Source organism: Xiphophorus hellerii, chromosome 13 (assembly GCF_003331165.1).
Source record: "Xiphophorus hellerii strain 12219 chromosome 13, Xiphophorus_hellerii-4.1, whole genome shotgun sequence".
Lineage (NCBI taxonomy): Eukaryota > Metazoa > Chordata > Actinopteri > Cyprinodontiformes > Poeciliidae > Xiphophorus > Xiphophorus hellerii.
Window position 1 is genome coordinate 1,008,466 of NC_045684.1, and position 19,037 is coordinate 1,027,502.

Sequence of the window (19,037 nt, forward strand, 5' to 3'; positions counted from 1 at the left end):
GTGCAGCGCCCCCACAGGCCAGGAGGGGAACAGGTTGGTTTGTTTGCAATCAAACTGAGTCCTCCAGACTATCAGCTGTGAAAACAGCTTTAATCTCAGCTGCTTTTCCTCGCTCTGTGTCTCCTCTGGTTCATTCTTGGATTGCAAGAAAACAGAATGGAGAACAGAACAGTCACTACAAACAAAACTTTGTCCAGGCATTTTTTAGCTTCTCATCACTGGAGGAACGAGTTCAGGAACTACAAAACTGGACAAATTCTGATGATGTTATGAAAAACCTTTCTGCATTTCAGAGATTCAGGAGAAAATTCAGATGAATGTTTGTGTCCACTTCCAGAAAAGAAGGCAGGACGGCGACCACATGAGGCTGGATGTAAACCGATCCCCATGGTCTGAGCTTGGGCCAGAATCTCTCTCACACACACACACACACACACACACACGCCCCGATGTGTGCATGGCCACATTCCACTGCCGGCGCTGCGAGAGGCTGGCTCAGTCTGTCCTGAAGCCTGGAGCTGCTCGCCACTTCAGAGCGGAGCAGGAAGCCGCAGCGGAGACCAGGGGAGGTCTGACGACAAATTCTAGCTTTCCCAGAAAACATTTCACAGTTTCACACCGATGGAGGATCAAGGCTGGCTTTGATTTCCTGCAGAATCAACATGCAGAAGAAAGCTGCCTCTCTGCTTCAGATATGAGCAACTTTTCCTGGCAGAGACACAATTTAGAGATTTGGAAACATTTGACGAGAATCCTGGAGGTCCAGCCAAAGGATGGCTCAGTCACGGCGAGCAGAATCCTCCAGCCTGTAGTCATTCTGCTTTAAGGAGAAGAGTCGGCCATATTGAGCAGGAAAACCCCAGAATCACCTCTTTACCTGCTAATTCTGACATGATGTTTGGCCTCCATGTTGGACGCCGCTCGCTGTTTCTGCTCACCCTCCTCCTGGTGACTGTGCGCCGTGGCGAAGGCGATCAGCAGAGGTTTCATCAAATCCAGCATGGGCAGTGCACCTACACGTTCATCCTGCCTGAGGAGGGACAGGCCAGCTGCAGAGAGGTCAGAGGCGGCAGCAGCAGGACCAGTCAGCACGACGCCAACGCCATCCAGAGAGACGCGCCGCCGGCTGAGCCCAGCCTGAAGATCCAGCAGCTGGAGAGCGTCATGCAGAACTACACCCAGTGGCTGCAGAAGGTAAACCAGGAAGGCGGGCAGCAGGCTAAAGGATGCTCCAGGAAGCTCCAGGATGTTCCAGGATGCTCTAGGAAGCTCCAGGAAGCTCCAGGATGCTCTAGGAAGCTCCAGGGTGTTCCAGGATGCTCCAGGATGCTCCACGCACTCGGCTGCTTTGGCTCACAGATCAGGCTGTTTTTAGAAAAACCAGTCAGATTCAGAGGAAATCCTGATGTTACTGTAAAAACTGGTAAAGTTAGGATGCAAGCATAAAAGTTCAGGTTGTACGTTCTTCACATTTCCCATTAGTCATTATAATTTCAGGATGACAGACATTTTTCAACATGGCCGCCGGTTTTGCTGTTTGCGAGTTTCACACCTGGAAGAAAATATGATATGACACAAACTGAGAGTCGTTTTAATGGTTAGCATTAGCTTCTGCTCATTTTTATGTGTTTAGCATTAGCGGCGCTAAGATTACGTTTTAGTGAATTAGCATGTAGCAAACTTTTTGCTGCTAATTTTAGAGCAAACATATTTTCCGATGTTCACCTGAAAAAGGAAACATTAGGATTTCTGCGGTCAGATCATTTTTCTGTGATTTTAAACCAAACATGTTCAACTAGTTGGTAACTTTAGAGAAAAAAGTAACTCTGAATGGCAGCCATGTTGAAAAATAAACCATTATCAGTAAATGTGGTTTATGTGGGTTCAGTTCTCCATCATTTGACACCAAAACTATCTATATATGATAAATATAAAAATGTAGTGCCGTCCTTGACGGCCATCTTGAATTTTTCTATGGTTATTATTTTATTTTTTTTAAAGTAAGCTCGTGGGAACATTTATGCAAAGTTACCTTCTTGTATGCAGATGTGAATGATTTCGCTGATCTGGTGAAGTTTCTGAGAACTTCCTAGATCTTGGTGCCATAGAAGTGCAGAAATAATCTGAGCTCACCGGACTCAGAGTGAGAAGTTGAGTTTTATCTCAGAGAATGTTTCAGTTCCTCTGGACAGGAACTTCCTGCGGCGCGGTACGGACCGTCCGTCCTGAAGCGGCGGGTCGCTTCTCTGCTCAGCAGCAGGAAGTGAGCGTCCCATCAGACGCAGAAGAAGAAACTGCCGTCATTATTCACTGAAGGCCGAGACGTTTGAGTCCAGCTGCATTCAGCTGAACTTTCCCCCAGAGCAGAATCTGAACAGACTGTGGCTGATGTTCAGGTGGATTTTATCCACGGCTTCCTGTTTTAGCTCCTTCCTGCTGCGGTTTGCAGAGACGGATCAATAACCAGAATCTCAGCTGCTGCTCTGGTTAAAACCTGCAGATTTTCCCCGATGGATTATCAGATGTTGATGGTTGGTTTTACTAAAAATGAAATCAGAAATTATTTCTCTGATTCGTCAGTGGGAGATAAAATACAAATTTCTGATCTTCCACTTTCTGAGTCTGACCAAATTTTATTTTTTCTCTCAACATTTAAAGGCATAAAAGTAAAAAAAATTAAATTAAATTAAAAAAAATAATAATAATTTGGAGCAAAATAGAGTTTTGCTTCATTTTATTTTTTTTTCTTGTGTTGAATTTTTTTCAAAAATGGTAGAAAATGTGAGTGAAATTAACAGATGATTGGAGAAACACTCCAAGGCAGAAGAAACATTTTTAAAATAGATGATTTTAAATCCCATAAAAAACAAATAAACTAATCTAGTCAGTAAAGCATAAAGTATGTCAGAGCGAGGCAACGTAACTCCAGGTGTCTGAACCTCCTGCAGTTTGTTTTTTATTCATTCAGTGAATTTATTTAAGGAGGATGGAGCCGACTGCTGGCTGCAGGTTCTGGACTGTCGCTGGAAGTCCGACTGTCAGCCGACGATCTGGCTCAGCGTGAGGAACGGAGGAACGATTCCCATCTGAACGATTCTTATCTGAACGATTCCTATCTGAACAATTCTTATCTGAACAATTCTTAACTGAACGATTCTTTTCTGAACGATTCTTATCTGAACAATTCTTAACTGAGCCATTCTTATCTGAATGATTCTTTTCTGAACGATTCTTATCTGAACGATTCCCATCTGAACGATTCCCATCTGAACGATTCCCATCTGAACGATTCTTATCTGAACGATTCTTAACTGAGCAATTCTTATCTGAACGATTCTTTTCTGAACGATTCTTATCTGAACGATTCCCATCTGAGCGATTCTTATCTGAACAATTGTTATCTGAACGATTCTTTTCTGAACGATTCTTTTCTGAACGATTCTTATCTGAACGATTCCCATCTGAACGATTCTTTTCTGAACGATTCCCATCTGAACGATTCCCATCTGAACGATTCTTTTCTGAACGATTCTTTTCTGAACGATTCTTATCTGAACGATTCCCATCTGAACGATTCTTTTCTGAACGATTCCCATCTGAACGATTCTTATCTGAACGATTCCTATCTGAACAATTCTTATCTGAACGATTCCCATCTGAACGATTCTTTTCTGAACGATTCCCATCTGAACAATTCCCATCTGAACGATTCCTATCTGAACGATTTTTTTCTGAACGATTCTTTTCTGAACAATTCTTTTCTGAACCCTCCCTGAGTTTCAGTCTCACATGAATGTAAAAGCTGCTCAAAAAGTTCATATTTCCCCAAGTTTTACAGTGTATTAAAATAATTTATTTTCTAACAACACAAGCAAATAAACAGCTAAACAGTAAAATGTATCATAAATTACTGGGAAATTCAAAACCAGTCATTTTCTAACACCTGGCCCAGTTGGATCGGGAGGTGCTGGTTCCTCCAGCGAACGTTTCTGGCGAGAGGCGGGGTCACCTGGTCACGGGGTCACCTGGTCACGGGGTCACCTGGTCACGGGGTCACCTGGTCACGGGGTCACCTGGTCACGGGGTCACCTGGTCAGGTCGCCCGTCTGTCGCAGATTTCTACGCTGTTGAATTTTGTTTCTGTATGTATGTTTTTATCTAGCTAGCTAAAATTATAAATGAGAATAAATTTAACAAAAATTAATATTAGAAATTAGTTATAGAAATTAATTCAAAGACAATGTAAAAAATCTCTATAATGTTTCTGCATTTTAACATTCTTGAAGGTGAAGGTATCGTCTGCTGATCCTGAAGAAACAGGACAAAATGACTTTCTATCCATCCATCCATCCATCCATCCAACCAACCAACCAACCAACCAACCGACCAACCAACCAACCAACTAACTAGACAGCTAGATAACTAGCTATCTATCTGTCTACTAGCTATCACAGATTGTTTCTGTTTTCTACCACATCTGTAGGTCTCTGTGTTTTTCTGTATCCATTCAGTGGTTTTTGGTTTGCGTCCTCTAACTGCTTTCTTCTCGCATCGTTTTTCTGGTTGCAGATTGAGAGCTACGTCAGGGAGAGCATGAAGACGGAGATGGCTCACCTGCAGCAGAGCGCCATGCACAACCACACGGCGGCCATGTTGGAAATGGGAACCAGCCTCCTCTCTCAGACCGCCGAGCAAACGCGCAAGCTGACCGACGTTGAGGCGCAGGTGGAAGAAGTTTCACGCACAGAGGCTGATATTTATTTATGTTTTTTTCCCCTTATGTGAATTTGTGCTTTTTGATAAAGCTAATGAAATTCCAGGCTTTAGTCAAACTTTTGTTTTACTCTTAAATTTGCTTCATTGAAGGTTAAAACAGGTACCTGTATGTTTCAACAAACTAAATTTAAGACTTTTAAGACGTTTTAATGCTAGCTTGAATTAAATTTAAGTTATAAAATAAGGAGGGCTGGGAATCTTCCTGCGTCACTCTGACGATAGCTAGCTGGCTACCACAGGTAGGCTAGCTGCTAGTTAGCCTCAACTGGAAAACTTTAGCCTGACAGAAAAGTCCAGCAAAAAAAACAACTAAATGGACAACAGTTAGCACGTGATTAACATATTTCAGGCTAATAAGGCTAATTTATGTTTTTATGAATTCAAGGTATTTCAAGGCCTTAATTTTAGACTTTTTAAGACTTTTTAAGAACCTGTAGACATGTTGAGAGTGTACACTCTGAATATATGGAAATAAAATTAGTCTGACCACCTGAACATTATGGAAATACATCAAAATTAAGGAAAACTTTCCTTAAAATTATGAACACAATCTTACTAAAATTGTCTAAAAAATGACTTTTTCCTGAAGTATCTTCATCATAATCATGTCAACCACTTTTCATTTAAAGAGCTTCAGAACTTTATAACTTATATTTATGTCTTTGGAATATAAACCGTTTTTTCTCCTTGTTGCAGGTTTTGAATCAAACGTCGAGGCTTGAAATTCAACTGTTGGAAAATTCCCTTTCCACTAACAAGCTGGAGAAACAATTAATGATCCAGACCAGTGAGATCAGCAAGCTGCACGACAAAAACAGGTAGATGTGGAAAACCTGACCGGCTGGAGAGCAAAGCAAAAGACAAGGAAAACACAGACAGATGGCAAAAACTTAAAAAGAAAATCAATTATTCATTTTCTATAAACAGAACAGCAGATCTCAAACTCCAGCATTTCTGCTGGACAGCAACACGGGATGAGGTTCCCAGAGGTAGGGACTCGAGTCACATGACTTGGACTCGAGTCAGACTCGAGTCGTTAAAATCACGACTTGAGACTTGACTTGAAAAAATGCTCAAAGACTCGGACTTGACTTTGACTTTCATGCCATTGACTTGGGACTTGACTCGACTTGAAGCTGTTTACTTGAAAAGACTTGATATTTTTTACTCAAAGTCTTAAAATTTAAAACACATTATTTATAAAGTGGCGTCATTAATTAATTTCACTCATTCCGTATCAATATGCGCAGACCGTCACTATGGTTTTCCTCTCTCCTTATGTATGTATGTGTACGTAGCTGCAGCACAACCAATCAAATTAACAGGATTTGGACGTTTAAAAAAACGCGGCAAAGCTACAGAGCTCAGGGAACGAAATACGAAATAACCGCTCAATATGCTTCCGCGAGTAATTTCTTTTGGCTACGTAGGTTATGAACTTTCGACTAAAAAACGAACTGCAACTTGTAAAACATGCAAGAGGAGAATATCGGATGGAGATGCCACGACGTCCAACTTTGTCCGGCATTTGAAGCTTCACAAAGATCGGTAGGTGGCGCTTTTCTTTTGCTGTAAGATAGTTGACTTTAGCTAACTTCGTGTTAGCATGTGTACTCCGGGTTAAATTGGTGATGATTTACCATAAATCCGGTCCTTCAAATGCCTCCACAAATAATGTGCACCGTGTTAGCTCAGGAAGCCGGTGGATAGTGAGCGGGGCTCCGGAACAGAAAGCAGATTCTGGACCTGAACACAGGGAACAGAGTCTCTCTGTCCCATCATGATGATGAGCCGGGTCTAGTATCATCTAAGGATGGTTGGTGTATTTGAAGACATCTACGTTGGGAAATTATATTGACAATATATTGTTTACTGCAGTCAGTGCATTAAGTCAACTGTTTTTGACTTAATGCACTGACCGGCGTGACTGTCACATGTCGCACAGAACCCATTTCCAAGTAGTATAGCTTTGCTGGGAAAAAAAAAAAAAAGACCAAATACAGTGACTGTCCCAAAAAAATTTTGTGTTTAGAATATCTGTCCCATATTTACGGAGGACTGAAACTAACATACTTAGAAATAAAAGCAGAAAAATAAATGCACCAGACCTTCCTGAGTTTACTTGTGATAACTTCATTTATACTTATTTCATTTTTTGCAAACAATGATTGTTGTAGTGTTGATGTTTATTTATGAATAGAAGGAGTAAACTGAAGTCAAATGTAATTCATGAAAGGCTGTAATTTATTTTCTGACATCTGTTTACTTCTGACAGATTTGAAGAATACCAGATGAATAAGAGGATCACAAATGAACCTCAAATACATATTTTAAAAAGAACAAATGTTCTATTATTTGAATTTTATGTATAGTTGCAAATTATTAAAAATAAATAAATAAAAACGACTCGAAATGACTTGAAATTAAAGGTTCCTGACTTGAGACTTGACTCGACTTTTGCCTGTCTTTACTTGAGACTTGACTCGGACTTGAGGACAGAGACTTGAGACTTACTTGAGACTTGCAACACAGTGACTTGGTCACACCTCTGGAGGTTCCTCTGTCCAGGGTTTCTGCAGCAAACGAAGGGAGAGGCGCCCCCTGGTGGTGCAGTGAGAGTTAATTGATGTGGAAGCTCGGCTCTGTTTGCTCATGCTGACCCTGAAACATTTAATCTGGGAAATGCTGCAGTGAAGTTATGAGAAAAATCATCTTTCTGTGGGATTCAGAACGTTCTGGGAAATCTGAGTTATTTAGAAAAAACGGATCGGTGAAAAATCAGGAGGGATTCTGAGAAACACGACTTTCAAAATGTGTCCCTAAAACGTCTTTAGTTTTAATTTGGTCAGTAGAAAACTGAATTATCCTTCGTTACACTCTGACTTATTATTAAACCCCTGATATTATTAGATATTAGGGGCTTGTGGGATTTAGTTACACTTTAAATGTTTAACTTATTATTTTTATCAACTTTTCTTTCTGTTTTTATTTGAAGGCAACGTCTGTTTCTCTTTAAACCACTTTGTGATTTTATCTATAAATCGCGTTTTAGAAATAAAGTTTATTTCCTTTTTTCCTGTTTCTGTTCACTAACTTGAGCTGTTTGGAAACCAGGGCTGGAACCATTTGGATCCATATTTATTTTCCAGAAACGATTCGTCCTGATTGGATATAAAACCCCTAAAGGTTTTAGAGGAAGGAGTTCAGCTGACTGGATCTTCTTGTTCTCAGCCTCCTGGAGAGGAAGATGCTGGAGATGGAGCAGCAGCACGCCGAGGAGCTGGAGACGCTGAGGCAGGAGAAGGGGAGCCTGCAGGCGCTGGTGGGCCGGCAGAGCGGCGCCATCCGGCAGCTGGAGGCTCAGCTGAGCCGGGCCAGAGGGAACAGCAGCGCTCTGCAGCAGATGATGGGCAGCGTCTGCTCCAAACAAACAGGTACAACCTACCAGCCGATCTCAACTCAACTGTTCAGGTTTTACAGTGCATCAGCGATTCGATTCATTTATAAAACACTTTATTGATCCTGTTTATGTTGCCATGTTGGGAATCATAAGTTCTACCAATTCAGTTTTTCTAAGGATTGTTAGAATCTGGTCATTCATTTAGAAACCTGTAAGAAATGTTTCTAATTGGTTCAGATTACTTTGAACCTTTTGACCTTTAACCTTTTTGAACCGTTAATTTAAGTGATTAAAGTCACGCCGGGTGTTTTTGGACGTCCGTTTGTTTGGAAATGTCCAGTGTGCCGACAGGAGGGTTTGTAAAATTATTTTTTTGACCCATTTCTTGACTTTTGTTTTCATCAAAGTTGAAAAGATTTTTAGTTATTAGTTTGCCTATTTTTTTTTCCAGAAATAAAGTTCATATATTTTGAAGTCGGAAGTTTGTTTAAGAACCAAAACGCCTGAGGCTTTACTGGGAAGTTTGGGTTTGGAGCGTTGGAGGGTTGGAGAGGAGAGAGGGGCGCCCCTGGTGGAGGACGGAAGCATTACAACAGAGAGGAGAGCGGGGCGCCCCCTGGTGGAGGACGGAGGCATTACAACAGAGAGGAGAGCGGGGCGCCCCCTGGTGGAGGACGGAAGCATTACAACAGAGAGGAGAGCGGGGCGCCCCCTGGTGGAGGACGGAGGCTCTACCAACAGATTCCAGGATGCTGAAACATTTTAACACATGAAACCTTTTCAACATTCATCTTACTGTGTTCACATTGTTTTTAGGTTTATGTCAATTAAAATTAACTCAAATTTATTGTAAAACTTTTTTATTGTCAGTTGTAAATATTTTCTTTCTTTTTCTGTCAACTCTTGTTTGAAATCAACCTAAAAACTCCAGAAAACCTTTTAGTTTTAAACTAAGGTATAATAATAGTTTTCCAACCTTTCAAACTATCCAGCAGTAAGTGGGGGAAGGTTGAAGACAGTTTGCAGTCGAGGAAATGCTCCCCTTAAACGTGACTGACTGGTTGTCATCCATGAAGTTAAATTAACTAATCAGTGTTAATTAATGTGTCCCTAACAAATAAATTATTTCTAATTATACTGATTTAATGAATTTCTTGATTTGGCCGCAGTGACGGTTTAGTCACTGAAACTGTGACATCATTTCTTGAACCTCTGCAGGCGGATCCAACCAATCAGGAGCTGCGGATGAAGAGAAGAAGTTTGGTGACTGTGCAGATTTATACAAAGCCGGCTTCCATAAAAACAGCGTTTACACCATCCAGATAAATCCACAGGAAACTAAGAAGGTATCTGTTGCCTCGCTTCTGATTTGATGTTAGTAAACCTGAACCGAACTTTGGGTCCTGGTCCTGGCCCTGGTCCTGGTCCTGGTCCTGGCCCTGGCCCTGGCCCTGGCCCTGGCCCTGGCCCTGGCCCTGGTCCTGGTCCTGGCCCTGGCCCTGGCCCTGGTCCTGGTCCTGGCCCTGGCCCTGGCCCTGGCCCTGGCCCTGGCCCTGGCCCTGGCCCTGGTCCTGGCCCTGGCCCTGGCCCTGGTCCTGGTCCTGGTCCTGGCCCTGGTCCTGGCCCTGGCCCTGGCCCTGGTCCTGGTCCTGGCCCTGGCCAGTGGGAAACAGCCCGGTGGTCCCGATGCTCGTTACCCTTTGCTCTTAGCTGCACAAACTCTGCCAAAGTGAAAAGGCTTAAAACTTTCCTGAGCAAAAAGACACATTTTATGTCTGCAGAACAAAACTGCTTCACGTTTCAAAGGTTTGTTCATCAGAAAAGCTGGAATGAAGAGCCTAGAAAGTTTATATCGATCTTCATCAACACATGAAGCTGCTTCTTTCTGCCTGCAGGTTTACTGCAACATGGAGGCCGCCGGTGGTGGATGGACGGTCGTCCAGCGCAGAGAAGACGGCAGCCAAGATTTCCAGAGAACATGGAAGGAGTACAAGCTGGTGAGACGACGGAGAAACGCTTCGTTTGTAATCAAGAGCAAATTCATCCGGCACCAAATTACAGCATGTTAACATAAAAACCTTCACAGAACAAACAGCTCAGATGTAATTCAGCAACGTCGGTTCAAATCAACCAAACTTAACCTGAGCATGAAAAAATGCAGGCGAAATGATTTGATTCTTACAGATAATCTGTCAGAACTGAAACATTTTCAGTCCTCATTTAAAAGGACCAATAATTTCTGAACCTCTCAGGTTTTCAGGGAGTTTTTTCCAAAGCTGAGGAACAAACCACAGCGGCTGGAACATGAAGTCGCTAGCAGATGGTTAAACAGGGAACCAGCAGACTCTTTTCCTGTCTGTCTGCAGGGCTTTGGGAGTTTGCTGGCAGAGCACTGGTTGGGAAATGAGCATATTTATCAGCTGACCAGCCGACGGCAGAACGTGCTTCGGATTGAGCTGACGGACTGGGACGGACACCAGGCCTTCTCGCTCTATGATCGGTTCCAGATCGGCAACGAGAAACAAAACTACAGGTAATGTTACCCGTTACAGCGAAGACACGTCACATGTAAAAACCTTGGTCACTCTGCAGGCCTTGGACTACACCGTTTGTTGAGTCACGCATTCAAAAATTAATAAAAATGTTTTGGGTTATTTATCCTGTCATAAAAACAGATGGAGGTTCATTTTTTCATCATGTCATCCATTCATTTATAAAGGTTCAGTTTGAAATTAATATTTAGTCTATCAGCTAAATATTTAGATACAAACTAAATATTTAGTTTGAAGCAATATGAAGTTATCAGGATAAATATTTAGCTAATATAAATTCAGTTGTGGAAGTGGACTATCAAAATAAAAGCTGAGAGCTTCTAACTGCTGAATGCTTCAGCGTTGATGTAGATCCATTATAAACGTCTGAACTGCCTTTAAAACGGATCATACTGTAAGAAAAGAGAGAAAGAAGCGACATGAGTCTTCTGCTCTGACTGGACCGATGATGAAGTTCTGCTGCAGCCCTGCATACCGACACCCCCCATCCAGGTAACCTGAGCCTGAAATGACACCTGTTGGCAGGGAGAGGATTTTCCTCTCAGCTGTTCGCTGAGATGCTTTCAGTCAGAGATCAGGGCCGCCGCCGGAGCCCGGCCTGTTTGGTTTACAGCCTTAGCGTTATCAGTCCTCCTCAGAGTTCTCTCTGACACCAGAACCGCTCCAACCGATCCTGGCGAGCTGCAGCCCCGATAAACCATCATGGACGACCAAACAGCCACGTGATTTATGATTCAAAACTCGTTACGTTGGGTTCAAACCTTCACCGTGCAACGATCCGATCTGCTTTGCAATAAACACTTTGTTTATTGCAAAACAAAGTTTTGCAATAACTTTGCAAAAGTTTAATATAAATATTAAAATGTTAATATTTATATTAATAAATATTAACATTTATTAATATAAATGTTAATATTTACATTTATAAGAAAAACTAAATTAGAACGTTTTCTTTGTTGTAAACATGAAACCAGAAGTTTACATTCACATTTTGTTCTCACGGTCTGAAGTTAAATCAAACCAAACGTCTCGTTTTAGTTCCGCTATAATCACTGAATCCGTCTTCAGAACCAGAACTTTGGATTTGTTCAGGATTTGGTTTGGATGCAGTTTCTTCAGATGTTGCTGTTGGCAGGAAGGATCTCCTGCAGCAGTCAGTCTTACAGTGAATCAGAAAAAGCCTCTGACTGAAGACTGTTGCTCATAGACCCATAGATCATCAGTCAAGCTTTCCACAATGGCTGGATGTGGTTCTGTCGCTGTTCTCCGCGTTCTTCTGCCTCAGGTTCACCTCTGGGATTTATAGGAAAGTGAAAAGCTCCTTCGAGCTGCACAGCATCGAGAACCAGAGAGAACAGCTGTAAAAACACACCAGGGACTAAATCTGTCATTTTAACACCAAAAACAAACCAACATGAGAGTAAAAACCAATAAAATGCTTTTTTTTTTGGTCGTTTTGTTTCTCAGGTTCTCCGTTTTGCTGCATGTTGTGACTTTTTGGTGTTTTCCAGGCTGTTCCTGAAAAGCCACAGTGGGACGGCAGGGAAGCAGAGCAGCCTGGTGATCCATGGAGCCGATTTCAGCACCAAAGATCAGGACAATGACAACTGCTCCTGCAAGTGCGCTCTGATGCTGACGGGCGGTGAGTCCAAACACACGTCCATTTATGGCCGACGCTACGCAGCAAAACATCTTAACGCGGATTTATGTCCTGGTACAAATACTTTATACACTTTAAATAAAATGAAACTAATCTAAAGTCATGTTTCAGAAGACACAGGAGTCTGCCTCAAGCAATAAGTCTTGAATATTGATGAAAAGTACGGGCAGATTTTTTCCACTTATAACATCAGAAAAGTTATAAGTGAAAAATTCTGTACATAAATCCTAAATCCCTTGTAGGTCATTTTGTCTTTCCCGCTTTGTGAGTCTTAATTTTCCAAATAAAGAGAAATGTTGAATTAATGCCTGGATGGACAGATCCCAAGGAAATCTATGGAACTGGGGCCAAAACGTTTGTTCAAAGATATATATCTACATAGACATGGATATCTATAGAGATGTCTATATCTATATGGATATACTGTATATACTGTATATATCAAACAATATTTTGAAACAAAGCAAAAAACGTTTTTTCCAGTTTCAACATTTTTCAGTTTAAATTTTTTGGGGTTTCAATTTTTTTTTTCAGTTTTAAATCTTTTTTTTTTCAGTATAATTTTTTTCTTTATGGCACCAATGTAGCTCCATAGAATCCACGTTCAGTATGGAGCTGTGGTTCAAGAACAACCAGAAATCTAAATGCATGTGAAGTAAACTGCATGTCGCTGTTTGAGGTTTTATTTATGTTAAATATTCCATGAGGTGAATTTTTCCGGCTCAGGTTGGTGGTTCGACGCCTGCGGCCCGTCCAACCTCAACGGGCTCTACTTCAGCCGCGGGCAGCACCTCGGGAAGCTCAACGGCATCAAGTGGCATTACTTCAAAGGACCCAGCTACTCCCTCCGCGGCACCGCCATGATGATCCGCCCGCTGGACTTCTGAGCCTCAAACTGACGTCATGATTCATGGTTTTCCTATATTTTCCTTTAAAAATGGACAGAAATGTTCTGCAGTTTTCTGCCATTTTGGCCGAGTTGTTGTTGCTGAAAGGGAAAAAACTCGGTTGTTTTCTGAAATGTTGTTCATTTCAACCATTTATAGTGATTTTCCAGCCGGTTAAATAAATGTCTGTTATTAATATTGTAAAAAGTATATTTACAGTAGCTGCTGTTATTGCTTTAGAAAATATTGTACATACTGTAAGAAGTGTATGCACTGTAATGAAAGAGTGTAACTATTTTAATAATTACTGTAAGTGAGTTTAGCATTAAGATTAAAATAAAGTCAGGTTACATGAGCAAATGTGTGAAATTATAAATTAATGACTCAACAAAAATAATAATCTCAGTAATTATTGTTTCAACAAAATGTTTCGCAATTCTGTGCATTTTGTTTACTTTACCAAAACTAAGGTGACTCAGAGGTCAAACAGCCGGGCGTTAAAGGACTCGGTGTTTAACTCTGACCAGGACTCGGTGTTTAACTCTGACCAGGACTCGGTGTTTAACTCTGACCAGGACTCGGTGTTTAACTCTGACCAGGACTCGGTGTTTAACTCTGACCAGGCTGCTGGAGTGAATTCAACGTTCATGTTGCATTTTAAGCACCTGGAGCCGCCAGCAGGGGGAGCTGTGGGCGTTTCCTCACAGTCCTGTCTGTCTCAGAGTTCCCACAAACTGGGACTGAAAGCAATAATCTGGGTTATTTAGCCCAGAAGAGGAAAAATTAGGATTTATTTTTCAAATGTATATTTTCACCATGTTATTAAAAAATTTATAATTATGGTAGACAAACTAAATATTTGGCTTGGTAATTATTTTATTTCATTTCCAAGCAAAATATTTAACTAGCAGTTTGTACAATAAATATTTAGCTTTCTATTCAATATTTAGCTAGCAAGTTAAACATTTTGCTAAAAATTAAACATTTATTTTTGGCAAATAAACATTTAGATCTGAGCTAAATATTAATATTACAAACTAAATATTTACCTTGGTAATTATTTAAACAGAAAGTTACATTTGTGATTAAAACTAAACATTAAGTTTGCAAAGTAATTGTTTAGTATGCAAGCTAAATATTTAGTTTCAAGCTAACTATGTAGCTTCCTTACTAAATATTTAGCCCGCAATCGAAATATTACAAACTCAATATTTATCTTGCTAGACATTTAATTTAATTAGCGAACTAATTGTTTTTCATCTCCAAATTAAAAATGTAGCTTGCTAACTAAATTTTCAGTTAGCTAGTTGTTAGCTTTTAAATAAACTAAATGATTAGCAAATAAAATGGTTAGTTTGTAAACTAAGTTTAGTTTGCTAATTAAATATTTAGTTTTCAAACTAAATATTTAGCTCCAAGCTAAACAGATGGAGGGAGGGCTGATCTTCCCTCCATTCAGGACGTGTACAGGTCAAGGGTCAAGAAAAGGGCAGTCAGCATTTTTGCAGACCCCACATATCCTGGACACAAAGTGTTTAACCTTTTACCTTAAGGTGGCGCCAAATAGACAGTTTCTCCCCTCAGAAAACAGGATAAAAGATTTCAGCTTTGTGTTCTGTAAAAACACGTCCATGAATCTATTTACAAGAAAAACTTGAATGTTTTTACCATATGGAAGTAAAGTCACACAGACTCTGCTGCTTTAGCAAAACAAACTGTGATGCTGTTGTTCCTTATCGTAATGATAATAATGCCAGTTGTGAAAGTTATAGTTCAGTTTTTATCAGGGAGCCGTTTTCTGTTTTTCTTTGTTCTCATTAGATTTCCTCTGGTTCTGAAACAGAGACTGTGATATTGTTGAGATGCAGAACAAACAGCAGCTTTATTCTGCCAGCGGCTCACTGAGTCACTGCTTTCAACCTGACAGCATCCAACACATTTACATCCAGTTGTTTTCCAGCCGAAAGCTGCAAAGATAAAAACCCTGAAGATTAAAAGCTGCGTCTGAAAGCGACTCGTCTCGACTTTCTCACCAAAATGTTTCCACGGTTTTTCTGTTCGTTAAAGATGAAATCAGGAAGTAACTCGACTTGTTGAGAAGAGGAAACGTAAAGATGCTTTTTTTTCTGCTACATCGCAGCTTTTTCCTCTTTTCATGACTTGAAATAAAATGTACCTTCAGGTTATTTTCCTTTCTGGATCCAGCAGGAAAGAATAAAATTGAAAGAGGAAAAAATTATTTTATGTCAGAATCAGAAAAATAAAAACTTTCATATGTGTAATTTATATTGTTTTACTATTTTAATCTGAAGCACTTTGTAACATTTGGTGAACAAATAAAATATTAAATTCATTTCCAGGGTCAAATATTTATAGTTTACAGTCAAAGAAAGAGGATTAAATTGATCAGCTGTTAAGTTTTCACATCAGTGTTTTTAATTCTGGGTCATGAAATATGACCAAGTCTATATTTCACTATCCATGGAATAAGACAAAACTAACTTACAAGTAACTTTTTAGTAAGAAAAAGAAACTTGTTTTGAGTAAATTATTCCTTAATACTGATGTGAAAGTTTTGTTGACATTATTTTCCTTATAACAAGACATTTTTCCCATGTTATAAGTGAAATAATCTCAGTGTAATTAGTATTTTTTCATTAAAATCAAGGAATTATTTACTCAAAACAAGCTTCTGTGTCTTACTGAAAAGTTAATTTTGTTTTATTTCAAGTGCAGTTTGATGTTTCCACTAGAAATCAGACAAAAATACGTTGTAAGGTTTTGTGTTTTTATGTTAGCTTAAATAAATCAGAACTAAACGTTAAGGTTGCTGCATGCACAGGTTGCAGGAGTCATGCAAACTGTAGCAGCTGCGGAACAAGCCGGGCTGTCTGATCTGGACCTGAGGGAACAGAGGGAACCTTTCTCTCTCCTCCTCATCGGGCCTCTGAGTGGGCGTCCCGCTCCACGTCGGCATTCCTGCCTGGGTTCACGGCTCTCTCCCGTCTTTGAGTCCCACAGCTCTGTGACATGGCTGCCATTGTTTCCCGGCCGTTCTGCCGGACCGCAGGGTCCCTGCAGGGGGTCCGGCCCACTCCCCGCATGCTTCTGTCAGGCCCGTGGGTCGAGTCCTGCAGGACAAACGTGTCCACATTTCACTGATTGCACAGGAAACTGGGACGCCATTTTGGCTCCAAAGTTCTCCCACATGTTCAGGATTCCTGAGTGGAAGAGTTCAAGCGCAGGCTTCGTGTTTTTCCACTTTTTATTGGACTTTTGATTTCCTGTGAGTCACAAAACGACGAGCTGCTCAAATCCTCAACATCCCTGAACGGGCAGCACATCACTGATTTTCAAGATGGCTGACGGTTTTGAGCTTTTTAAGACAAATATTCCATAAAATGGATTAAGTTTTTGTCACATCATCTGTTTATTGTTGCGACTTTAAAGTAATAAAATCTAGAAAATTCAGAAACTGAGGACTTTTCCGTTAGAAAGCCTCACACCAGACGCCAGCAGGAAAGACATGAGCCAGTCGTCTTCATGGTAGCTTCTGCTAATTTGTTCATGTGTTTAGCATTAGCTTCAATCAGTTTTTTGTCTTTAGCTTCCAGTAATTCTTTTGTGTTTAGCAATAACCTCCTCAATGTGTATGTTTAGAGGTTTAGCATTAACTTCTATATTTTTATGTGTTCTGCAGTTTAACACTGGCTTCCACTTGTTCTTTTATGTGTTGAGCGACTTAGCGTTAGCTTCTGCTGCTATATGTTTAGTGGTTTAGAAAATCTACAGGATTTAAACATGTAGATTATGATTTTACACCAATCACATTCATCTAATTGGTGAATTTAGTGCAAAAATTAATTTTCCACTAAATAAAAAATGACCAATGATGGTCATTTTGCAAAATTAAAAGAAAAACAAACAATAAATACCAGTAAATATGATTTTTATGGCCCAGTTATGCATAATTTCACACCAAAAGTATTTATTTGTGATGATTACAATTTAGTGCAGAAATAAATTTTCCTGTACAAACAGCCACCATATTTTTTGGTATCTAACATTTTTTCCTGGGATCATCTGTGCCAGGTGAGGTTTTTATACCTGTATGTGAAATATTGGCTAAAAAGATAGAACTAAAGAAACAGGAAGTCCTAGATTACTAATTAAAAGCTCCTACATGTTCTGGTCACATATAAGGATGAAAAGTGGAAATTAAAAAGAAGCATTTCAGTCACATTGATTTGGGTGCTAATAAATATTATAAATAATTATTTCTCTACTCATTAAATGTGATCCAGTTAAAGGTTTCTGCTGCTGTGATGCTCATCGTTACCTCAGCTGTGGTTGAAGATGTTGAAAATTCAGTATTCAGCTGATAATCTGTGTGATTTATCACTATAATTACTAGTTACACCCAGATAGAGATGCTGAATCTGCAGCCTGTTTGCTTCATTAATGTTTCTAACTCCCTAACAGGTGAGAAGGTTTTGCTCTTGGATTTTGAGTCATTATTAAACATTTTAGGAAAAATTGATGCGTTTCTGAGAGGCTGGAGGAGCCGATGGCGACAGAATCTCTTCATTAGAAACAAACGATGCGCCGATGATTCACCACCAGACGCTTCGCTCTGCAGCAACCAGGAAGCCTGGTCCTGTTAGCATCACCAACTCACTCATGTTGATGCTAAATCTTGTCTTAAATAGACAGTTGCAAATAAAATTTGGTTCTTTGCGATTTTTATGAAGTCAAATCATCCCTTAATTCTCCAGAAATTGTGCTAAAGCTGAGATAAAAACTAGAAATATGTTTCCTTGTCAGGGTAATTTTAGCTCTTCTTCTCTAAAAGTTTCTCTCTGGAGCAAAAATAAAAACGCAGCCAAAACAAAAAGCCATTTGTGTGAAAATATTAATATTCTGCGGCTGCTTGGGTGTTTCCAACTGGGCCTGAAGAACAACAGAAACTTCTTTGTTCTGCTGCAGCATCACTGGATCAAACAAACAGAACCAGGACTTTCTGTGCTGATGGACAGTTGACCAACTAACGCGTTTCTGGAGCTTCATGTTCCCTGAAGTCAAAGCTGCGTCGATTCGGTGGGGAAAAAACACCAGATTCCCCGCAACTCTTTTCTGTTTCATTTTTATTTGAAGGACAAAGATTCAAAGAACAAAAATGATTAAAATCCTTAAAACTTTTTGTTCCAATGCAAAAAGACTGAATATTTTCACCAACCTTCAAAATCCAATATGGCCGCTGTTTGAATTAAAAACAAAAAAACTTTTGTCAATGTTCTGCTACATAATCTGTAAGGAAGAAAACGTTTATTTGAAGATAACAATTGTGGCTAACTGCTACATGTGGCTAAAGGCAACATGCGGCTAAAAGCAGCATGTGGCTAACTTCTACATGTGGCTAAAAGCAGCATGTGGCTAACTGGTACTTGTGGCTAAAGGCAACATGTGGCTAAAAGCAGCATGTGGCTAACTGCTACATGTGGCTAAAAGCAGCATGTGGCTAATTGAAGCGGCATGTGGCTACGCTAACTGCAGCTCATCCTGTCTAAAGTTAATTAGCTCAACAGAAATTGAACCATTCATGTTTCCAGATGAGGAGATCAAAGCTGCAGCCTCCACCAAGTGTTGCATGATGGGTAAATTTAGTGTCATGGTGGGGTCCCATCTCACACTGAAACATTTCCTTCTCCACCTTTGATGAATTATAACTAAGGACCAAAGATTGGTTGGAAATTTATCGGGGT

The 19,037-nt window shown here is 40.3% G+C and overlaps 1 protein-coding gene across 1 annotated transcript; it reads left to right on the plus strand.

The window, feature by feature from the left end:
• Window positions 1–432: 432 nt before the first annotated feature.
• angpt1 (angiopoietin 1) lies at window positions 433–13,635 on the plus strand. Its single transcript, XM_032579968.1, has 9 exons — window positions 433–1,194; window positions 4,570–4,725; window positions 5,473–5,594; window positions 8,008–8,210; window positions 9,395–9,522; window positions 10,072–10,173; window positions 10,543–10,709; window positions 12,240–12,370; window positions 13,115–13,635. The coding sequence occupies exons 1-9, from the start codon at window positions 892–894 to the stop codon at window positions 13,273–13,275; spliced, it is 1,473 nt and encodes a 490-aa protein (XP_032435859.1). The 5' UTR covers window positions 433–891; the 3' UTR covers window positions 13,276–13,635.
• The last annotated feature ends 5,402 nt before the right edge of the window (window positions 13,636–19,037 follow it).